General features: G+C 40.7%; 1 protein-coding gene across 1 annotated transcript in view; it reads right to left on the bottom strand.

Moving 5' to 3' along the window:
* Positions 1–2294: 2294 nt before the first annotated feature.
* The window catches only part of LOC104962557 (neuroblastoma-amplified sequence-like), a 76312-nt gene continuing 54085 nt past the window's right edge, over positions 2295–24521 (bottom strand). Inside the window, exons 23-27 of the mRNA XM_010791010.1 lie at positions 14499–14517; positions 13977–14100; positions 8940–9016; positions 7409–7546; positions 2295–2447 (exon numbers count right to left, since the gene is read on the bottom strand). Of these exons, the coding sequence (XP_010789312.1) occupies positions 2295–2447; positions 7409–7546; positions 8940–9016; positions 13977–14100; positions 14499–14517 (511 nt within the window). The remainder of the gene's footprint in view (positions 2448–7408; positions 7547–8939; positions 9017–13976; positions 14101–14498; positions 14518–24521) is intronic.

Genomic DNA, 24521 nt, shown 5'->3' with positions numbered 1-24521 from the left:
TAGCCCCCCCCTGACATGAGAGTCGCTCAAGTTTTCCTTTTGTAGCAAGCAGCAAAATAATTGTAACATGACGTGTTTGAGTTAATTTGCCTACTTAATATCACAAGTCCTAAAACATTTTTTTAAATCGCACGTCCACGCGATGTGAATATCGCGCATATCACGAATATCGTCACGACACGATATATCGTGCAGCCCTAATGTGTACCATGTTTACCATCTTAGTTTAGCCCGTTAGCGTGGTTACATTGCTAGTTACAGTAGCACAAAACAAGAGAGCAGCAGAGGGTTATGGAAATTATTATTTATATTTTTAAAGTGAGTTTGTCAAAAACCTCATTATTGGGAAAAGAAGACCTTACGTTGGTAATAGAAGAGGAACTAATCAGCAAAGTTATTACAGGTCATGCTGAGGGGTTGAACCGACTGTTGTTGGTGGTAAAAGAAAATCAGGAGCCATGAGTGTCTTCACCAAATTGAACGAATCCAAGAAGTAGATGTTAAGATATACAGTATAGCTTAATAGGAGATACATTGGACCTGCTGGTTTTGCTAAATCAATACAAGTCCTGGGATTGCCAATGCTAATCCTCTGAGGAATATGAATATTTGTACCAAATGTCAACCCTAACCCTAACACAAATCCTCCCAGTACTTTTTGTGATATTTCCCTCGTATACAGTATATTGTCAACCTCATGATTGCTGGTAGAAAAGTGAACACCAAGTCATTAGGATTCCTCCTCTGGGGACCGTGAATGTCTGTATAAAATGACAACAGATGTCCAGTAGTTTCACTGTCTGGACAACAGTGGGATGAACAGACGGGGTGAACAATAGGACCATCCCTACAGATTAGCTGCTATTGTGACACAAATAAAATGTCTCCCTCCCTTCTCATCAGTCTGACTGTCCGACGATGTTATAAGTCTTATTCTAGAGTAGAAATTCATTGCAAGGGAGGCGGATCAGAAACAGTCCATTTGTTTTCATTTTGGCAAACCAACCATAAACAGTTGGACGTTACAAGTCTGTTACATTCTCAGTGTGATTCTTTTGTGCATTTCATCATCACATCATTAATGCCACACACACATACAGTACAGCTTAGTTTTTAACACATTGTCTCTCTCTGTATCGCTGAGTGTGGTAATGATCAAATACAGGTCATAGAGACACAGACATGCCTTCCGTCTCCAGCCTGTACGCTAGTAATGACCCTAATGAGTAGTGTTTATGTCATGCCTAACACTTAGCTATACAGTCAGTGGACTCATTAGCACTGATTCTGCAAATGGTGTTTACAGTATGTGTACATAATTAGGAGGAATGCACGGCGGAGAGAAACCGGGCAATGATTTTAAATGAATAATCACTCCATAAAAAGGCTGGAAGGCTGCACTGTGGGTCATAATACAGCATGAAGGACACTGATCACAAGAGGGATACAAGACTGCCAAGAAACGAGCAAGAGGAGCAGGGATATCTAAGCACAGTCAACGCAGTGCATCTAATCTAAGGTTTAGAGACTAAGTGGGTATAAAACTTCTGAGTCAACAGCAACAGTGCTTTAAGAGTGCATATTTTTCTAATCGGGCCTTTTCTTTGAGCTATTATGCTTTACAGAGCTCCCATGGGTAAAATACAGACTGCTAATAATTGTGTTACAAGAGAAGTAGCACAAATAATAGCGTTGGGGAGCTTTTTTGCGATTGGGAAGTCTTTCAGTCTAATTCATTATTTCAATCAATTCAACAACAGGGAGTTGGTGCAGTGGTAATGTGGCAATGCCAAGGTCAGCTCTCGCACACAGCAGGCCCGGTGTCGCCATGAATTAAGAAAGAAAAACCTCCAGGATGGCCGCGGGCAAAGCAAAATGTCACTGGATGTAAGCTAAGTGCTGTTTTCTCATGTAGATCTGGATGCTATTAGGAAACTCTCTTATCTTTGCTCCTAACACAATTTATGTTTGGCGAGTGCTTTAGAAAACTTTATTTTTGCCGTCTTAAAATCTCAACACTTTGTCTACATCGTTTGACTTCCCTCAGGTAGAATCCAAAAACCCATTTTTATATCTAGAAATTTCATTTCCAATTCACCGACTGCATCGAAGTATATGACCTGAAAGTAAAACTAGAATCTAGTTATTATAAAATGGAAATGTCGTAATGGGATGTTCAAAGCACTTTCTCTGCATGATGTACTCCACAGTCATGCTCTGTGTGTCCATAGTGTATTGTGTATGCTTTAAATGTACACTTCTGCGTATGCACCATGAGTGTGGGTGATCAATACTCAATGAGAGGATGGCGACTGCAGGCGAAGATAAATGGTTGAGTGAAAAATCTCAATGTCTTTACTCAGCACTTTGCCGTACAGCGGCGGCACATTCGCAGCTACCATTATGCTACGTGTGAGGATTCCTACAAACACACTTTCACACTCACACTGAAACATTGACAAGTAAAGGTAAACAGACCTTAACACTTACACAGGCTGTTGTGCAATTTCGTGTTAACACTAGCAGCAGAACAATTACGGTAAAGAGCACCTCGATTTCGCAAACGAGCACTTTAGTCAGTATAATGAAAACTTCCAGTGCGAGCAAGTGGAAATCAGCTCATTATGCCCTGAGGAATAATGGAAACCTAGCATCCGTGTCATTGGGCCTGATGCTGCTCTGTCATGCCCAGGAGCAGTAATCGGATGGGAGAGTAACTGTTAAAGACGATCAATGATGGGAATTTTCAACAGGCAAACAGTTGTACTTCTCTGTAACTCACAATACAACCTAACAAGACTAAAAGGGCAATACATAAGATCACCGCTAAATCAAAAATAGCTCAAAAATGTAATAATACACACGGGCACCAAGCATCGCTGCATCACCTTGAGTATTCATATAAAATTGCTGTGAGGTTTTTGAGTGACTCAGAGACCACTGTCTTATTTTCTCCGTCTGAATAAATATGCTAATGTGACTGAATCGGCCTCAAGATCACCTCCAATTTTAGAAAATGTCCTGGATATTTATGGCGGAATATAGTTAAACAGCATTTGAGGGATTAAGGAGAAGTAGCACAGTAGGTGGAAGAGAAGGATGACAGAGTTTGAATTTAAAGGATATTTTTCCATTTGTTATAACTGGTTAATTTTCATGGATTTAGCCAATGGTTTTGACAACCTTTTACTCACCAATGGATTACTGAGGTCTGGGAACATGGTAACATTGCAGAAAAAAGTCCAGCAAAGCAAAGAAAACATGAAAAGTCACAAGATAAAGCAAGTCTGTTTTCCCAGATTGTATAAACCACTTAATTTGGAGGTCAAACCAAATAGGAATGTCAGAAATAATCCCTCATTGCACAGGATATTCATGTGTATAATTCCATCAAGCATGCTGAAAATGCTAACTCATTTTGTATTCTCTTGCAAGTATGTTTGGCTTAGTTGGGGGCCAGTAAAAACCATTTATGTTTGTCTTACTTGTCTCATCTACTGAATATACCACATTCACATACTTTAAAACTAATGAAGGCCAAAGAACTACAAAGAAACCAAAGAACAAAAGAGGAATTTTCCCTCAAGGAAGTTCTAGGTTTCTTTCTGTTGGGAATGGCTGCCCATTTCTATTAAATAGTTACAGTAGACTAGACGGTAACATGGCATACTTCCTCATACTGTATATTGCCCTCTTTTAATTCTCTATAATATAAAATATGAATAAAAAAACCCAAATAAAATAATCAACTGGAAATTTCACAGAAACAGCTATCAATGTGTGGTTTAAAGTCCATTGTCTTTGCTCATGAAGAAACTTGTGTTGGGAGATTAACTTCCCAACCTTTACATTGGAACCATCATTAGCAAGGTGTTTTGCTTTACAAAAGACTTGAACAAAATGCCCCCTTTTCTTTATTTGTCAATGCATCTGATTTATTCATTGCTGTAGGGATGCTAAGAGAACTTCAGCTAATTTGACAAAAATGCTTTAATGCATTGCTTATACTGTACTAGCTTTAATAGTGAACTAGTGAATAGTGACACACCACACTATTCAAAAAGGTACCCAAATAATAGATTTCTTCCTTTGTTAATTCAATTGGTTAAAAAACAATCCGGTTTGTTTAACCAATGTGAATATGTGGCTGTTCAAGGTGTGTATGCTACTGTATGCTGCGTAACCTGCTGTGTAACAATGAGGATGTGGATACAGTATGATCAATGCAGTGATAAATCCTTCCTCAAAGGTTTTTGTTACTGTATGATTGAGTCAGAGCAGCATTCATTTTTTAAATGGGTGATGATACTGTTTTTATCGTATGTAACGCAATTTATGCAAAGCTGTTTTTATTGTTAAAGTCTTACGACTATGAAACATGGTCTGGAAGTGAAGTTAACTTAATTTATTTCATTCATTCCTCCACCTTAAGCTTCAAGGTTTTTCTTTGCAGGCAGCGTTAGCTCCAAAAACCTTTGAATCTAAATAACGGTGAGAAAACAGGCTGTTGATTGAGGCTTTAAAAACACATCACACACCTCGAGGAAACCCTCAGAGAGTTGTGCTCCTATTTGGAACCAAACGACTTCTGTGTCTCGAGTGTTTGGTGTCTTATTGCTCGGGTATGAAATTATGTGATCGTGAAAAGAGAATTGAAAAAAGCGTGAGAGTTATTGAGACAGTGTTACTGCTCTTCAAGTGGAGAGTGGGGGAAACACTTGGAGACAGCTTGACACACCACAACACACAAACACACACACACACCCACCCACCACCCGCTGTCACAGGAAAACAGATCCAATGCTACATCACATGGAGACATGTAAGCCTGCAGTCACACACAAAAACACAATGCACTCAATGCTACATGCACATACATATTGGAAAACTATAAAAACATGTTTTTCAACCTCCCCCCCCCCACCCCACCCAACAACCTCATTTGCGATGCAAAGCAGATACGTGCAAGAGATTTTGATACAGGCACGCTGTCATACATATCTGAAATTAAATATCACACGCTGTACAATGTGTGCCCTTAAAAGATAAGAGAGAGCGAAAAAGCTAAAGAAAGGACGAGAGAAATGTATAAAGTATGCACGTTCAAGATAGTATTGTGGATGGAGACGCCCGAGATTTGACAGGAGCGAGACAAGCCTATGGGGCGGGGGGGGGGGGGGGGAGTCTGAACAGTGTCGAGGGAGGAAAGATAGCAGAAAGAGCAACATATTGTGGACAGAAAAAAAGAAGCAGCACGGAGACGCACACAAACAGAACTGCCATGCCAACAAAGCACTTCATTAAACTCAGAGAAAAAGAAGGGAAGGAGGAGAGGAACATCCAGAAAAAGATGATGAAAGAGTGGTGAAGGACACAAGGTGAGATGGGTTGAAAGGTTTTCATCCCTCTGACTTCTATCAGCGTTAGAGTAAAAGTTGCCAGTACTTCTTCAATAAGAGCTGAGTGAAGGAAAGACCTGGAACACACCGATAACAAGCACATAACTCGGAAAAAAACAAGAAATTAGCTCAAAATGAAATGTGTACGGCAGAGAAGAAAAGGCTATATCCAGTTTATTTTTAAGTTAATGGACTAGAACTTCACTTTAGACAGAAGGCGGAAGAGTGTTTACTGCCATTAGGTGGCAGGAAGGATGTGTGTGTGTTTCAGTGTGTGAGGAAGAGCATGTAGTGTTGACTATGACTTGTTGGTGTGTAAGTGTGTGTGTTTGTGTGCAAAGTCCTGACCTTGAATGCCAATCGAGACACACTTATCCACTTCTTCTGGTGGCCTTTCTCCCTCTTCCGCTCTTTTATATTTCAGCGTTTTACCTCACCTACTTCCACCTCGGCTAAAACTCATGAGAGCCACACTCCACTCAAGGAAAAAGGTCAGAACCATTTCTTCTCTTATTCTCTACCTTATCCCCTCCCCCCCACTCTCCTCTTCCTCCCCTGCCCACTTGGACACAATTTTTCTCGTCTTGTTTTCTTCGTTATTCTCACTTTGTAGGAAGAAAAGAAAACATGGCTTTCGCCTTGCGTCGTTTCGGAAAATAACAAGTGACATAAGTGTGCCACGATGCCCGCTAAATACTTTTCATTTGTGATTTCCATCAGTGTCTGAGAACCAACGTCGTCCATTATGCAAAAATGTCTTCCTTCTATAATTAAGACATCAGGGGGAATACAATCAATTTAACACACATATTAACACAAGCGTACATAACAGGGCTGGTTTTGGATTAGTCGTTAACTATGCTGATGAGTAACAGGATAATTATAGTTATTTTCAACCTGGGCACTATTATCCCAGTTTGTTCCATCATTATGTCTCATTGTGTTCATTTATTTTGCCGCTTACACCACAGTAAAGCCTGCTGTATTCATGCTTTGCCACAGGCAAGGCTATCCCTTCGATGAAGCCCAATGGTGGTGTTTTGGCAACATGTGCCTGTAAGGACTCAGAGTTCTGATACATTTTCATTTAGAGAGTTCTACAAGTGTGACAGTCATTAAAAGTTTGAGAAAAATTATCTAAATTAAAATAACTGTATTCTAGTGGAAGTCTTGGGTTTGAGCATTTCACTGCATTTAGCTTCAATACCAGGCTGAGAAAAAAATGATGAATTATACTGTATGTATGTGAGCATATGCTAATATAAAGAAATGTAGACACAGATTCATTTAGTAACCTTATGCTACCTAAAATAGAGAATAGATGTATAGGGACTACGTAAAATGTATTAGACATCTTATCTAGAATAGTGTGCTTTATCTCAGATTTAAAGTTGGTAAGTAAGGGCTCGGGTTAAGTGTTACGCCGACAACTCTCCCCTTTATACTTCCATAAAGCTGGTCGCGATCCCTTGTTCAATAATCACCTTAAAAAGCTGAAAATAGTTTTGTTTCCACGTTAAAGCATTCATCTAATAGAGATACACCCCACTGCAGTCAGCATGTCGTTGTGTCTAACCCTGTAACACACTGTGAAAAGCTCTAAAAGAGAAGAGCAAAAACCTGCACAGAGCCTCTCTGGTTTCAAAACACTTCGCCAACAACCGTCTGCTCAGAACAGATCAATCTTTTGCATCCTCCGTTGAACCCACTGCTGCTAACTCTGGGATTTGTTTTTATTTATGTGACAAATGCCTGCTGTTTGATGTCAGTGTGTAATTATGTCTTCTATTTGTGTTGTTTCGGTCAGGTTTAATTTATCTGTGATTCCGGGAAGTCGCATTTGATCTTTGACGATGCAGAACGTTCACGTCCTCCATGTCATTTTCATTGTGGCAATTACAAAAAAGGGTGGAGGAGCATGGAAACTCAGACACCCCCCACCTCAGCATACTGCCCAATACCTCCATTCACACAACCACCCACTCACATAATGGGTATTTGATGCTTACCTGATAGAGAGCGTGGTTCTTGTTCTTGAAGCACGGTATGAGGCGGGAGTAGATCTGCAGGGAGTAGTAGTAGGCAGCCAGTTGGAGTGATAAGGCGGAGTGACACTGTTTCTCAAAACACCTGTTGGCATCCAGCACCTGGATAGATGCATGGAAAGATAGGAATAAGAAAGTATGCTGGTTGTGAGAAGGAAAAAAAAGGGGAACATGGAAATAAAATCCTTGATTCCAGTATGTAATCAACTGGAATTAGATAAATCTGTCACAGTTCAGTTGATTATTTCCAAAATAAGGAGTTTAAGGGTAGATTGTTTAAAGGGGGGGTTGTGTGAGCTACTTATCCATAGTCAGCTTCCTAAAAAGATCAACCTAAACTAATGAATATCAGTTTAACTATATGTTATATTGAGAAAATGTTCACCCTTTACTTTAGTGTCAGAGAGCATTTTTCAACGGAGAACTGAAGCTGTTATATATGTTGTCTTCGAGACCACCAGACTGCATTAAGAAAAGCAGAAGTTTGAAGTTGCAGAATATGGGAGTTGCTGATCTACCACTGCCTCGATTGGTTAAATGTTTGTGTTATTACTTAAGAGGTTAGTGCTTGTGGCAATGATGAGTGATGAGCATTTTCTTTTTATGAAGTATACTTGAACTTATATTGATTTTCTAGATTGCAAAACCACGTTTTGTGGCTGGCCCTTACCACAGCAGAACATTACTTAGCCTCCGTACTTATGTATGCTTCTCCAAGCTGTGAGCATGCCGACAACCATCTTGTCTAGGTATTGTAATAAAATGACCTTGAGAAAGCACCTCACACAAACCAACTTCAAAAGAAACCTGAAACTACTTTTCAAAAATCAAAACAACAAGCCCGATATGTAGTAGACCCTGTGTTTATTGGGTCAAACAGTGCAGAAATTGCACTCAGTTTGTCAGTAACGTCTATTCCAGGTGGAGTTAACAAGCTCTAAATATCGATGTAATATCCACTTAGACGGTTTAGTATTTCACTTGCGGCAAGTGTTAAGACTCATAAGGGATCCCACAACCTCACACTTGAACACAATCTACTGCAGTCAATTCTCTGTCTTGCATTTCATTTTCTTATCTATTGAAAATACAAAGCACGCTCCTCTGACAGCTGAGACAATGTAGACGGAGGCAACATATTGCAATGTGGGAATGTTAATATAAAGTGTGAATGTTTATTGACTTGAGGGAGACGTGGAACTATGTGAGATACGACGTGTGTTCTATAACAAACATCCTGTGTTGTTACCATGTCAGGCTTTTAATGTATTATATGTAATTTAGCAACATTACTCTGTTGCCTTTAATGTGCAACTTTGATATGGCACACTGATGATGCAAACTGTCGAACACAATAGCTCATTTAGAAAGGTAGGAAAGGATGTGGATCCATTTAATCATTTGCCAGAATCTCACTAAAATACAATCACATTTTCACTACCAGAGTCCGTTTGTTTTGGCGTCCAAAAAAAAAAAGCTTTGTGTTTCCACCTACCTGAGGCAAGGCCAGTAAGTAGGACAGAGCCAGCATCATGTCCCGGGGAAATGCATCATTGGCCAGCTGCAGCAAAACTGAAAAAAAGGATGGAGAGAAAATACTTTAACTAAAGCACTGAGGATTAGCAACCAACCCTACCCTTCCCGAGTTTCATCCCACGTTTGTTGAATACAGACGACAGTGCTGTCAGAACACACCTCTCTGTGGGCCGGACAAAAGAGAGGGAAGATAAAAATAGAGGGAGATAGGAAAGAAAAAATATGAAGACTAAGTCAAGAAACGACATTCAAAATCCCCCCTGAGTTCTGGTACATGCCCATATTGTCACTGGGCCATTGTGTGTTAGCGTTTGTTTGCATACGCTGTGTACAGATGTCGTGTCCTCCTGTATGGTTTATTGCACAGGGAGTATTTATTATTCAGAGCAAGTACACACCGACTTCTAATAAGTGCCCTTCAGATGAGTCCAAACTTCATTTAAGTGCACTTTAAAGTTGATTCCCCCTGAATCCCAGATTAGCCTATGCATATTGACTGCAAAGACAGGCAGAGGAGTTTGATCATAAGGATAAAAAAATGCATGCCTCGTTGGCAGGAAGTCTATTAACATTTAGTCAGGTATTAGGAGTGGACAGTCCATTCAGATGTGGACATGTACATAAGTGACTGAATCTCATTTGAAGGGTGGAATATTGATAAGGAACAACTGATACGATTACTTATAGCAAAAATGTTATCACAAAGAAGTGTAATATTTGAAATAATATATGTTATGGAAGGGATATTGAACCTAAGGTCAGACTTCAGCTGAATTGATAGATCAAATAAGTATGAAGTGATTTACAGTGTGTTTTATTACATCTAACAACTTGCTCTTGATTATTATTTTTTTTTTAAACAATGTTTCTTGTAATATCTAAAAAAAGTAAAAGCTTCTTATTTCAAATTGTAAATAATTAAAGCCCGGAAGGGCCGGGTTGGAAATTGGTTATCAAAAGAACTGCAGCTTGTTTTGTTTTAAGTGAGCAGAGTGCTATATGTGTATCTACTTGCAGTAATCCTGCCATACTATCAATATAAAACTATCAATTTGAAATATAAATAAATCCCAACATTTCTTCGCTTAACTTGTTTCCAGTTGTTTGTTTGAACCACTGAATTGTCTGGCCGAGCAAGTGATGTCGACTGTGAAGAGAATCATGATTAAAAGGTCCTACTTTCCTCGTTTACCTTAATGTATGTTACTGTTTTGTAGAAACAGAATATATTACAAAATATGTGCCGGTAGAAGCGAATACTACTTTGTGTTGCTAATGGAAATGATAATATGCTCAGCCAAGCATTTGACCTCACAAAGAGAACAAAAAGCTTTAAACAATTATCCAAACATTACCACAATCTGCATCAGCCCCATATGGAAATATGTTTAATGATCTGCAGCTGTAAATTGCTCTTCCATTAACTTTTTCCATTGCATTCTGGGTAATCAATATGGATCAACCGAATCATAACAAGCTAGGACCATCCATAATTGTTTCAGTCTTCATACTTACTGATTTGTGTACACATGGCTTTGAAGATTATTTGTTTTTTTTGTCCAATACACTCTAAGAAAGTACTAAAAGTTATTATTTGTTATGGTTTATGATCACAGCCTGTGTTTTTGGTGTCCTTAAGGCTGATGGGATTTGTAGTCGAGACGGAGCTTTGGGCAGCGGGATGGACTCTTGTCTTTCGTTTGCTTCCAAACCACATAAGGCTAACACAAGGATGCACACCCACATACAGACACTCACACACACCATCACGATTAAAAGTAGATGAACACCAAACACTGTAAACACAGAGACTCCTTCTAATCACTCGCTAACTCACTGTGAGGAAACAGTGGGAGAGAGCAGAGAGGTGCAGAGAGAATCACTTTGTAGTCTCAGACCCAAGGAGAACAAAAGCCTGAGTTGGTGATAAGAGCCTGAGACAAAATGGAACAGACCGAGTGGAGGAAAGTAGAGCATGGACACAGAGAGAGGCGGGGAGGGGACAGTGGGAGAGACATAAAGTGTAGGACAAAATGCACACCAATACTTATATGTGAGGGTCAATACCTGACACGTATATCTGGAGGTTTGGTGTGTGTACTTGTGAGCAGAGGCGGAATAATGCGCCAGATTATAAAGGCATAACAGCTCTCTTAAAGCAGAGTGCCCACCCTCCTCCTTTTACCCGCTCTTCTCTCTCTCTCCTTCCCCCCCGTGGGTTTCAATGAGCTACACCTCAGAATGAGCTGATTACACGCCTCTCTAAAGCTACTGATACCATCGGGACAGGAATCACCAGAGGGGTAAACACACACGCGCGCACACAGAATAGATAACCCTGACTTAAAAGCATACAGTATTTCTGTTTGTGAGGGAGAGAGGAGAACGGAGAGAGTGATAAGACACCGTGTTAGAGTGTGGGTGTGTGTCCAAACATAGACATACTTCTGCTCCTGTGTCAGCTAAATCGGGCACATTGTTAGCGGGACGGCCAGACATTGACTTATTACTATATCACCTGTGCAGGCAGTGTGAAAAACAGCTGATTACGGCCTGGTCAACATGCGGCCAATGGCAGCCTTCCATGCTGTGTTAGTGTGTGTTTATTTGTCAGTGTGTGAGTGTGTGTGTGTGTGTGTGTGTGTGTGTGTGTGTGTGTGTGTGTGTGTGTGTGTGTGTGTGTGTGTGTGTGTGTGTGTGTATCCCTTGGCTCCTTACTCAGCTCCATCCTATTGAGTCACTTTCCACTTGTGTCATCATTAATTACCTCCGCCTTATCTGGGCCAGGTGAGAAATCAATACATTTATTGAGGCCATCTCCTAGTCTGTTTTTTAAAGAATAGTCGGCGCGGCGGGCTGATACGCGAGTCATTAATCGAAAGGTTGTTATCAGACGTCTACTCCGCCTTTTTCTCTTTCCAAACACGTTGCGCTCAGCGGCAGCTCCGAAGGGAAGGTCACTTTTTCAAGAAGAGAGTTGTTAGGTTGAAAGACAACAGCATAGAGAGTAGTGATTGTGTATGTACATCTACAGTACGCATTAGAACTGGTCAAACAATCAGAGTGCGTTGTTGAGGGTCAACATATTAGTATTCACACACACACACACACACACACACACACACACACACACACACACACACACACACACACACACACACACACACACACACACACACACACACACACACACACACACACTTTTTATTTTTGTAGTGGCATTGATTTTGGCGGGCAGATGCTATCCATCACGCAGCGTGGCCTTGACGTTTTGACTTGATGCTATCTCTCCGGTATCGCCCAGGTGACGCGTCATTATTTACTGTTGCCGCGGGATGCGTGGGCACACACTAATTAATCAATGTGAGGCTATTCTTCCCATGTTGTCCCCTAGTCCACCACATACTAGACCGATGAGGAGAGGGCAGGGTGAAGGGTGAAGGGAGGGAAGCGAAAATAACAAACACTGTGTGTCTTATTTTTGGAGTTTGAGAACTAAAACCAAGAAAAAAAGCATTTTAGCAAGAGCCCACCAGCAAGCGGGCGTTTGAGATATTGCCAAATCGATGTAGCAAGAAGTCACAAAATATTCCAAAGACATTAACAAAGCCTGTACTGAGATGAATATTAAAGCCCTGTTTTGTTTTTTTACGCGTCTTTCCGTACAGTTTGTGGCCACAACATTGGCATTCACATGGAACTAAGAACCCCAGACTGGTTTTGTCAAATTGCCACATTTAAAACAGTTAATATAAAGAACAACAGCCTTATAATGTGCAATTACTTATATACTATGAATAGAAAGTGCGACAAATAAAAAAGAAGATAAATATGTTGCCGCAGATGGCTGCAATATGCACACAATATGGTCGGTCTGTTCTGCAGCAAAGTTCAGTTTTATTTCTATCACCGCAGAGGCTCAGTGGAAACAACATGTAAAACCCTTCTCCAATATTATCCAAAAACAATCTCACTAGAGTCTGTAACAGCTTTTTTTTAAGAGCAGCCATGTGGGAAATCAACCCGTGGAACAGGTGGTAAAAATACAGCTGGTATTTTTATTTCTCTTGAAAAAAAAGGCAACTATTTTTTTCCTTTCCTATCTACACAAGTGTCTGTGTGTGCAACCATCAGTGGTGCAAAGTAACTTAGTACATATACTCAATTACTTTTTTTTTTAAAGTAAAATGTTGAGGTAATGTGAAGTTATTAGTATTTCCATTATATGCCATTTTATACTTCTACTCCATTACACTTTGGAAGCCAATATTGTACTTTACTCCAATAAATTACAGATTCAGTTGCTTTTTACTTCACAGTTTCAGATTATAAACCAATACCAAATATGTATTTAATTACAGGTTCAAAAATAAAAGGTTCATATTTGTATTTTGTGCCTCTCCTGTAACATGTGCTGCAGCACCTCTTTTCACCCTCTGTCTGAAACCTGAGCCCAGTCTGCTCTGATTGGTTAGCTAGTCGGCTGTTTTGTGATTGGGAAATTGTGCAGAGATGTGAAATGTCCCGCCCCTAAGCCTATCACGTCCAATGTGCTGAAGTGCAGGCAAAGTTAAGCAAAAGTTTTACAAAGTGATGTCACTATGTTACGTAAGGAAACAGAGGAGTCCAATGGAGGCGTTTCAGGCATCGGGGGGGGGGGAGACAAACTCCCTCTGAGGGGAACTTTGGAATTTTAACCTTTGCAAACCATTTACATCCACCAAAACCTATATAACATCACACAGTAAAGCGAGCACCCCAAAAAGCATAATAGGGCCCCTTTAATATGTATGATTCTGAAATGGGCTATTACACATAACCAGTATTTTTACTCTTAGTTCTTTAAGTTTTTTGATGAAAATACTTTTGTACTTAAGAAACATTCTGAAGCACAACTTGTTGCATGTATTTTTCCATATTCATATTGCTACTTTTACTTAAGTTAAATATCATCCCCAGTGGTAATTCAGTGTCATATGTGCTTATGCATGCTTACCCTCCGTGGCAGGAAAAAGGGTTTTCCCCTCAGTTTTGGCCTCAGCCAGTTTGCCAGTCCTCAGCAAAACCTCTGCAAAGTTTTCCTGAGGCACGTCTTTGTAGGACGAATACACATCTTGACTCTGAGAGGAAAAGAGAGATGGATAAGTAAATACCTAACTCATGGTTGTACTGAAGGGAATCCCATCAAGAGGTTGAGCAGATCAGAAAGTGACACAGCGATGTGATTAAGAGCGTCTTAATTCCCAGGGATCAGACAGATGAGAGATGGAGTCAACACATGAGCTAAGTAAAGCCTTTTTAAGACGGAGCATTTAGATAATTAATTTGTACGATTCTCTGATGGGGGAACAATGAAGTTTGCGCTCTCGTCAGCCTCAGATCTTCAACACAAATGGTTTCCCGTCTATCTTCTCCGCTCTATCTGTCTTTTTGTCTGCTTAGATTTGTCTCTCTTTCTCTCTCAATCAGGCTCTCGTCCCTCCCCACCTCCGTCATTGGAACTGTTAAGGTAAAAAACAATCCCATTGATCAGCCGGCTCATAGGCTGATGGACGTGGGGAGCCGTTATTGGTAGATGGATGATGGAAGATGGATGAACGCTGGAGATGGAGCGGAGGAAGGGATTTGGAGAGGGCTATTAAAATGTCATGAGGAGAGATGTATCGGCCTGCTCTGTTTCCCCTCGCGTCCACTCTTTTAGCTATCCACATGATTTGTTTCTCCGGGTAAAAAGCCCAGTCACAGCCCAGGGCTACCATTTTCTAGGCATAAAGGTCAAACGACTCCCTTTCTTACTTTTCTCTTTTTCTACTTCAATAACTCCTTCTGTTGACATCCTTTAGTACTTTGGATCTTTATGTTATTCATCTCTCCCCCTCCGGCTAATACATACAGAACTTCTACCGTTAGTGTTAGAAGTTGCCGTTATCGTACCATCATATACAGGGAGTGGAAAAAGGAAAGGAAGAAGGAAACAAAGAAAGAAAAGAAAAAAGGGGAAAGAAAAAAAGGAGGGAAAAATGAGAAAAGAAAAAAAGGGAAAAAAGGAAATAGAAAGAAGAAAAAAAAGAGGGAAAAAATGAAAGACAAGAGAAAACGGGGAGGGAATAGAACGAAAAAAGAAAGTAAAAAGAAAGAGAGAAAAAAGAAGAAAAAACAAAGAAAGAAAAAAGAACGAAAGAAAGAGACAAAAAAGGGGGAAAAGAAGAAAGAAGAAAAGGGGGGGAGAACAAAGGAGAAATATTTAAAGCAAAAAGACAGAGGAGAAAAAAAAGAAAGAAATAAGAAAAAAGAAAGAAAAGAAAGAAAGAAAGAAAGAATGCCTGTTTTCCTGTAAAATACTTTCAAATTGCTTTGGCATTGAATCTACTTTGTCTGAAATCAATATTCATTTAGTCTTAACACTGTTTTTGAAATGTATAAGTCGCAGGAGAATAAGAGTTTAATGAAACGCCTGAAGTCAGAAACTATCTCAGGCATTGTTGCTGTAATATAAGAAGGCAGCCTAAGGTGAGAAAGGAGAAATAAGGACAACAGGGACGCGAGAGGAAGAAAAAAATAATGAGCCGTGATGCTCTTCAGCCACTCACCAGGTCTACACAGGGATCATCAATGAGTTCCTGATAAAAGGGGCTGCAGCCTTGTCTCTGCAGGTTAGAGTTCTCGCACCCCCCATCCTCACTGGAGGTTCCTGCGCCGTGACCCTGAGGAGCCATCAAAACATCATTAAACGTTACCAACATGCCCACAGCACTGTCATTTCTCACTGTCCCACAGCTCACATCCTCTCCGTTTTCCCTCTGCTTTTTTTCTTCGAAACCTACGACTACGAGACGGCCCTCACAAATCGACCGGAGACTCCATCAATCTCCGGCAGGGCGACCACCGGGCTAATCCAGCCGCCGGCGAACAACCAGATATTGAAATATCCAACAGGCGGGCTAATTAATTATGCAAGATATGAGTTCTTGATTGGTTGTTTTTTGGATGAGGCCGACGAAGACTGTGAGATATGGGGCAGGGGCAGACAGCTACAGTAAATGACACACACACAGTCGCACACACACACGCACTGTGCAGCTAGGGAACAAGTTGTGTAAAATGGAGGCATAAAGCGAATATATGGGCAGTCATTGCTCTGTTCTTGCAGGCTGCTTGATCATGTCTTTACAGCAGGGGTTCTCAACATTTTGCAACTAAACTACTTGATAACATTTTTGAGGAACACTTTGTCACATACTTGAAATTCAATACGCAACATGTTTAAAAAAAAAATAAAGGAAAACATCTCCTCACCTTAATGCGTAAGAGCTTTAGATGGCACAGGGCTGTTTTCAGCATCACTTTATAAATATTAAAAAAAGGGATCCATTTTGTGCAACGTAAGCTAGCTAACGCGGTCTCTACCTGATTACACACTATGATTGGCATGAGGATTATCAAATTATCTTGAAATAATACATTTGAATTTATCTATTAAATTATTGGGAATTCTTGAGCACATTCATCTTTGTAAATAATCAAAAAATAATAGTAATTCATCTAACCACTTGGCATCTGCAGCAGATCAATTGGAGTTTTAAATCCACCAGTTCAGAAATACTGTTTTTAAGCACGCTACGGTTTAGGCATCCAAGATCACACAAAAGTCAATACAACACATAACAAAAACACCACATCAACACCCACATGATGTTAGTTCACTCATTAGAGACTTTATTGCCTAGCTTACCACATTTTACCACTTAAGTCAATAAAAACAAAGTGTTCTTACGTGCACGAGGAGGTTGAGTGAGTCCTTCCACCAGCGGTGGTCACTGACTGCGTTCAGCACGGCCTTGGTGGTCAGTCCTGTGGTGGTCAGCACCCTCATGGTCTTAGCTGTGGTCCTGTGCAGGAGGTCCCCTGCCGTCCCCACGGAGGAGCCCCCCGAGGAGGAGACCCCAGAGGAGGAGCAGGCCTGGGGCCAAAAACACAACAGCCAGGTTATTCTAGTGTGCAACTCGAGTGTGACTGCAGCAGCAGGGTCTCTGCTCATCCTGTATTAGCAGAGATGGCAAAAGTACACACAGCAGAGATGGCAAAAGTGCACACATCCTTCACTCAATTAGAAGTACAGACATATTCAACAGGTCCCTGCTGCAGTCTGTAGTCCCCACATGTTTTAAACACTCCACCATCGTTCCTGTCCCCAACAAGACAAAAATCACCAGCCTCAACGACTACCGCCCAGTAGCACTCACCTCCATCATAATGAAGTGCTTTGAGCGGCTAGTCAAAACCTTCATCACCTCCTCCCTCCCTGACTCTCTGGACCCCCTGCAGTTTGCCTAGAGAGCAAACAGGTCCACAGACAACGCCATAGCCCTCACCCTCCACACTGCCCTATCACACCTGGACCAGAGGAACACATATGTGAGAATGCTGTTCATTGATTACAGTTCAGTATTCAATACCATTTTTCCCTCCAAGCTGGTCATCAAGCTCAGAGACCTCCGGCTCAACAGCGCCCTCTGTGACTGGACCCTGAACTGGCAGACCCCAGGCAGTGCGGGTGGGAAACATCACATCCTCCACCCTGATCCTCAACACCGAAGCCCCTCAAGGCTGCGTGCTCAGCCCTCTTCTCTACTCCCTGTTCACTCACGACTGCGTGGCCACACAGCTCCAACACCATCGTGGAGTTTTCTGACAACACGACCGTCATCGGCCTGATCACAGACGACGATGAGATGGCATACAGAGAGGAGGTTGGAAAACTTACATCTTGGTGCCAGGATAACAACCTCCATCTCAATGTCAGCTAAACCTGAAAGGAGCTGATTTTGGAGTACAGGAAGCAGCAGGGAGAGGGACACACCCCCATCGCCATCAATGGGACTACGGTGGAGAGAGTCAGCAGCTTCAGGTTCCATCCCACAGGCAATAAGACTGTTAAACACCTGAACTGTTGAAACAACATCCCTAATATTCATCTGGCAACTACTTAAAAATAATTTAAAAATTATTTATCTATTTACCTATACATCCTATTTCAATAACTTGCATATACTCTTATTGCACTTTTTTTTTAAAACAATTTTTCTTTTTTTATTACTATATACTATTTAGTTGCACTATATTTTTTCTGTTTATCTGTGTTTTGTGTTGCACTGTTGGAGAAGTGACACAAGATTTTCATCGGCATAACTACACTGTAGCTATGTTCGTATGTATGAATAAATAAAGAACCTTGAGATACTCGTGTTTAAAAATTATGACTAAACTTCTTTACTCAAGTAAAAATAAAGAAGTATGGGCTTCGAAATGTACTTAAGTAAAAAGTACCCATAACTACCAACTGTTTTATAGAACTGACCTCCCTTTATATCAATAGAACAATAATGTCATTGTTAGCTAAGGGATGTTTCCAAGCTGAACAACGGCAACATGACAACGTTTTCATTGGTCACTCTTCTTTAGAGAAGACCAGGAAATGTTGGACACATGGATCGTGTTAAAATCAATAGGCACGCAATGACTTTAAATAATAATGATCACGCCACCAAACACAGATTAAAACTAAAGGAACCAGCCTGTTTTGAAAATGTAAGAAGTAAAAGTAAAAAGTCGTAGTGGAGTAAAGTACTGATACCAGAAAAATGTACTTAAGTACAGTAACAAAGTATTATTTTGTACTCCACTACTTCCCACCTCTGTGTGTTAGGATACTCAGGATACTTTTTCCCCCCTTGAAAAATAAAAAAACAGCTCAAAGGAGTTCTATGATCGCAACATCTGTATTGTTCTATTACACCAAAGGATACATTTGAAGCTGAAGACTCTTGAGTATCAGTGTGGTATTAGATATGGTTGTCCTCTGTTTTTTATTAGGTACTTGAGCGGAGCACTTCAATAAGCATCCGTTTGTTTGTGCACTGGGTGAGGGAATTACAATATGCACTGTTCAGGCAGCACAGAGCCCTCCAAGCCCTGCATGAGTCGTGCAGTGAGTACCTATTTAGAAAATGTGCAAAAAGGTTGTGTAGTGCTACGTTAGTGTCGGGATGATTCATTACACAAGTAACACTTTTACTAGTGACTAACATTAGATTGTAAGGTAAGATACTTTCAAACAGGGATTAATCATTGAAACAAAACCAATTGCTTTCTTTTCTTGAAGCAAAAGTTTGACATTTTGGGAAATATGCTTTTTTGCTCTTTAGCGTAGAGTTAGATGAAATAGATACTGCTTATTTGTCTTTACAATATAAGGCTACAGCCTGCAGTCAGTTAGCTTAACTTAACATACAGACTGGTGGTTGGAAGAAACAGTTACGGTAATATGGCCATGTACAAAGGTAACAAAATTCGCCTACAAGCACCTCTAAAACTCACTATAACCAAAGTGTAAAAATGTCCAATATACTGTTTTATATAGCTTGTGTGCTGGACTATTTAAAACCTCCTGGAATATCTGCAGGTTTCCTGGCCCCCAGCCTAGAAATAGTCTGGCACAAAAGCCTCCATAAAACGTCAATTTGCTGTTTTAACACTTAGATTGTGGTATAGACTAAATAAACGGAAAACACTGGTTCAATTAGTAAGTTAAGAGCTGCTGTTAGGTGAATTTTGTTATCTCTGCACCGAGTCAATCGTCTGATGGCAAGAGTGGTATCAATGTTCTTATCTAAAAAAGTTTTCATCAACCTTTAAATCAACACAAATTAACCAATGAATGAATGGTGCATTGTACTCTAAATTGCATTCTTGGGGTATTTTTGAAAGTGCGCCACCAGTTTTCACGGTATGCTGGTTATTGCACAAAAGGATTTTAAAACCAAATTTAGAGGGCCAGTGGGCCGGGCCGAATCGTTTAGTGCCTTTCATCAATACTTTATTTGACAGGGGTCAGATTGAGAGTCAGGGAATAAATGGAATTCAGACACACATATATTTAAGATGTTTGTAAAAAAAAAAAAAAATCCCCTACGGATCCACATCTAGGGCGTAAATACACAAAAGTGAGGTGTAGGGACATCAATACAACGATAAAATGACAACAGACAGTTTCAAATGAGCACCCATCAAGGCACAAAAAGGGGATGCTATGCAAGTCATGAAACATTAACACCCACTCAAGGCATCATAAAGCTGGCGGTGCTGAAGGGGAGGCATAAATAAACCACGCGGGCAAGGCAACCTTAACACTAGATTTATACCTCATCAAATATGGAGCAATAGGATAACACACAAACTGGAGAAAAGCAGAGAGACACGCCCGCACAGGAAGAGTAGAAGAGGCATCTACAACTCAGACAAAGAGCTATTAGTTTAACAAACAGGGAAAATAATATGGGGAAAACACACACCTTCACAGAGTCTGTCTCGTCAGCCTCTCCTCGTCCACCCTCAGTAACAACAGGCTCCAGTTGATAGTTAACTGCCTGGTACAAAACCTAGAGGACAGAAATTGGGAGGAAGAAGGAAAACAAAAGAGGAGACTTGTTATATTATTATTAGACAACCTGTTATTTTAGCAGAGCAATCACATAGGATGGTGGATCAATTGGATTGTGGGTATAACTGCAACGAATGAAAGGCAGAAAGCACAATGGGGAAACTTTCAACCCAGAATTTAACTTCTTGCGACAATGAAGTGTTCAGTATTTGTTGTATTTTACAAGTCATTGTTTGATATGCAATAGATTCGTTCAAATTACGATTTCAATAATTAGCCATTAGTGTTACTAATTATGGTTTGAATGTTGACCGGGTCAATTTGCATGTTATGGATATTTGTTTTTTCATCTTATAATTTTCAAATTTTCAGATGCTCACTTTTAAGGATGTACATATTGTGAAATGCAAAGTCGATACCAATGTTTAACTTGACAATTTAAACGATGGCGACATTTTTGTTGTTTTTCCTTTTGTTATTTACTCCCCTTTTGTGCCAGGGAAACACACTATCTCTTCGAATAGGCACAGATTTAAATACACACATTTATAAAATAACCTTTAAAATAACCTTCAACATGAGGAATATTTTTAAATAACAAATTAATTAAAAGTATTTTGCAGCCGATACAAAACAAACATTTAAATAAAATAAACGTGAGCCATCACAAAATTGGTGCGACACACCAGGAAAACCTCCTCCACTGCCATCAGCTCCTCTAGAAATACATGTACTATAAGGATTCACGCTGTTTTATAAAAAGCTTGGCCATGCCATAATGAAAGGGAGAGAGTGACCTGTGTTTGCAGGTCACTGGAGGCAGCCAGCAGGCCGTGGATGTTGTCGGGGGGGCAGTGGGTGAGGGAGAAGGCTAAAAGCTCCTGCCGGGCCTCCAGATCTCCATAGCCCTCACACTGACCCAGCAGACTGCACACGTCCCACGCTGGACTGTAACCTGAGGGAGAGACAGGTGGAGGGAGGGTGAGGTAAGGGTAAGAGTGGAGAGGAGAAAGAAGATGATGAAAGTGCAGGAGATAACAGCAACAAAATGAATCGATAAAAATGCCGTGCAGCAGGAGCAGACGAAGCACAGTCTAAGGTCAAATCATCAAATATAAACACATTTATTGACTCAGTTTACACACACAAATATGACCCAGTATGGCTAAGCAGGAGTCCTTTTCATATTCTATTAGAGTCCTTCCATCCCCCCTGAATCCTATCAGATAGACGACTGACCGTAAAGACAGGCTAGGTTAACACATTCTGTATGAAAACACAAAAGCAGTGGGTATACTGTTGTGCTTTTGATACAAAAGAATGTATCCTTTGTAGCCCTAATTCACATTTAGGTCTAAAGCATGTTTCCTGCCTGGTGCATTGTTCTACATTTGTTGCAGATTCATCACAGTCAAAAAGCCAGCCTGACTACATTCTTACAAACAGATTCAATTATTTCCACTGCGTCGCAGACAGAGAACACCGGCGCTTATCTGATTACACCCTCCCTTCTCAGACACCACACTATGTCCCCTTCCTCTGCACTGTGGGAAGACTCAGTGAAATTATATTCGCTTTAATTTGTACGTGGCGTAACACGATACCGGGTCAGACAAAATATCATTATCGCAGTGACCGCTTTGAATCCCCTACGGAGAAGCAGGCGGTTTGGATTGGAATATTGTTGTGATGTTTTCGAGTTGATTATTGTTGTTGTGCATGCATAGACACAAAGTTACTCAACCTACATTTTTGGCCAGCCATAGACGGATGGAAGCATGTTGTTGTGAAGTGTTTGATACGGCAAACCATTATTGGCACCAAATATTAAACACATAAAAGAGCTCAAACACATGTTTCTGAACATATTTGGCATGGTGTTGATTTTTGCATTCTCTGTAAGCCATGGCCTTTTATTGTATAAAACATTTGGCAAACAATGCTTATGGAAACGCCTTCAAAACCATCTTCAGATACCTAAACCTCTACTTAGAACGAAATAAATGCCAAACACTCTCATTATTTGTAATTCATATGTCAACCCTGGCAGAGTGTACTTGTGTGCACACAAATAATTGTTATAATTGACTATAACTGACATTTTGGTTGCATTTACTTCACTTTTACTTCTGCACAAGTTGTTTGGATAATGAAGGTGGGGGTATACTCGAAATAAACAATGTCTAGCCACATCTTTCCAAAAGGTCTTTGATTCAATTATAATTCAGATGGGGACAGAGTTCCACATTTTTGGACAGTGTTTCCTGGAAAGCATGAACAGTGGTGCAGTTGTTTGTACAAACAAGAAGAAAGGTTCAAAAGAAGTAGCTTTCTATCGCTGCGTTAAGTGGGTTTGACAGGCAGATTGTTGGTTTCGGAATTTCTCAGAAAAACTGTCAGATGCGAACTCCCAAATTCAGTGAGAATGGTTTGCAGTAAAGATGTTTCAGATGCTGTTTGACCATCTGACAAGCACTCTGTTTGAAGAGAACTGTCACATTGAAAGGTTGACGGCTCATGCTGTTTGCCCCGTTTGATTCTATGGTCTGTCTAAAAGTATCATCACTTTTCAAGATGTCATCTTTGACATTGTGAGTAAAATGGTATCAGAGCAAACAGTGTCAACTTAAAATGTTTGAACAGGGATGATGCATTATTACCAGCAACTGTAGATAAGATAGCTCCTAATGTTGCAGTGTTTCCCCTAGCATTGTCTTGGAGGGGCGCTCCGCCCCGCCAACGGAGCCCCGCCAACGGAGCCCCCGCCAACGGAGCCCCCGCCAACGGATCCCAGCCAGCGGAGCCCCGCACCCCCCCTGAAATTCAAGGTGTTTTAAAAAAAAAAAAAGAATAAAAATGTAATAATTTTTTTTTTTTTTATTACAGTAATATAGCACCAAATTGCAACTAATCTAGTTTAGTGTTTTTGACCCTAAGAAACACTGACGCATTAATCAATAACAATAATCCACAGCTCATCTCTCTGCTCCAGAGGATTTAAAAAATATATAAGAAGGAGAATTGGTTTATAGAGAGTCTCCCGGCACCCCCTCCTCGCCGAAGAATAAAGGGATTTCAGGAGGTCTGTCTCTGTATGTCGTGAGACCTTTTGTCGCGCCACTTGTCCCTCGACTTGTCGCCGCAAAAGCCTCACGATGGTAGTACTAGCAAAACCCGATAAACCTCAGTTTGTGAAGAGTCTCTGTACCAAACATTATTATACCAGACTACTAATTATCATTTCTTCCTTTTTGTCACATATATGCCCTGGAAATTGTTTGGGGGGAAGGTCAGAATATACAATATTTACAATAATCTAAAAAAAAACAAAGACACCCCCAACACATCCACCACTATTCCTGCACCTCCTTTCCGTCCAAAGACTGAACGACCGTCTCGTCCGAGAGGTCACGGACCTGAAGTTCCGCCGGAAGTCGAGTAACCAGTCCTGGGAGTACCGGCCCAAACACATCTCCGGTAACCTTTTGGAACTTTGTCCGTAATCAATTGGCCTTCTTTGCTCCGCGTCCTTCGGACAGGCTTTTAGGATACCCCTGGGAAGAGGATCGAAGGAAAAAAAGGACACAAACACGTTTTGATGCCTTGTAATAGTGGCTAATAGGGCACGGTTTAAACGAACTTAAGATTGTGTAGTCCGGTGACTCGAGGCGGTCAAGTACAGAGTCCTTCCAATAAAAGGCAGATGAAAAACAGTGGGAAAATATTCAAGAGAAAACCGCAAAAGTGTTGGAAGCACACGGGGAAACCCCAAGGAAGGAAATACGGTTTCCTTTAGGCGCAGCGAGACGACAACGGGGAATAACCCTTTTATTCTAATAGTTAAACCGTGGTGTGAGAGTCTAAACATCGAGACCTATAATGCATGAGGTCTCTAGAAGGAAAATATATGTTGCAATAAACCGAGCCTCCCATTATGAAGGGTTTTAACATAAGTTACAAGGTTGGCTTTACCTTCATAAACCTTTATTAATGTGGGGTCACACATGTGTCCAATCAAAGGAAAGGGGTTGTGTCACTAAGGGATCCAAGTGACGAAACCCCCACGACAGACTCGCCCCCCCCCCCGTAACCTATATATAA

Source organism: Notothenia coriiceps, unplaced genomic scaffold (genome assembly GCF_000735185.1).
Source record: "Notothenia coriiceps isolate Sejong01 unplaced genomic scaffold, NC01 NC01_scaffold00034936, whole genome shotgun sequence".
In the NCBI taxonomy this organism is placed as follows: domain Eukaryota; kingdom Metazoa; phylum Chordata; class Actinopteri; order Perciformes; family Nototheniidae; genus Notothenia; species Notothenia coriiceps.
The sequence above is the reverse complement of the archived record's forward strand: the minus strand, read 5'-3'. Positions and strand labels throughout refer to the sequence as shown.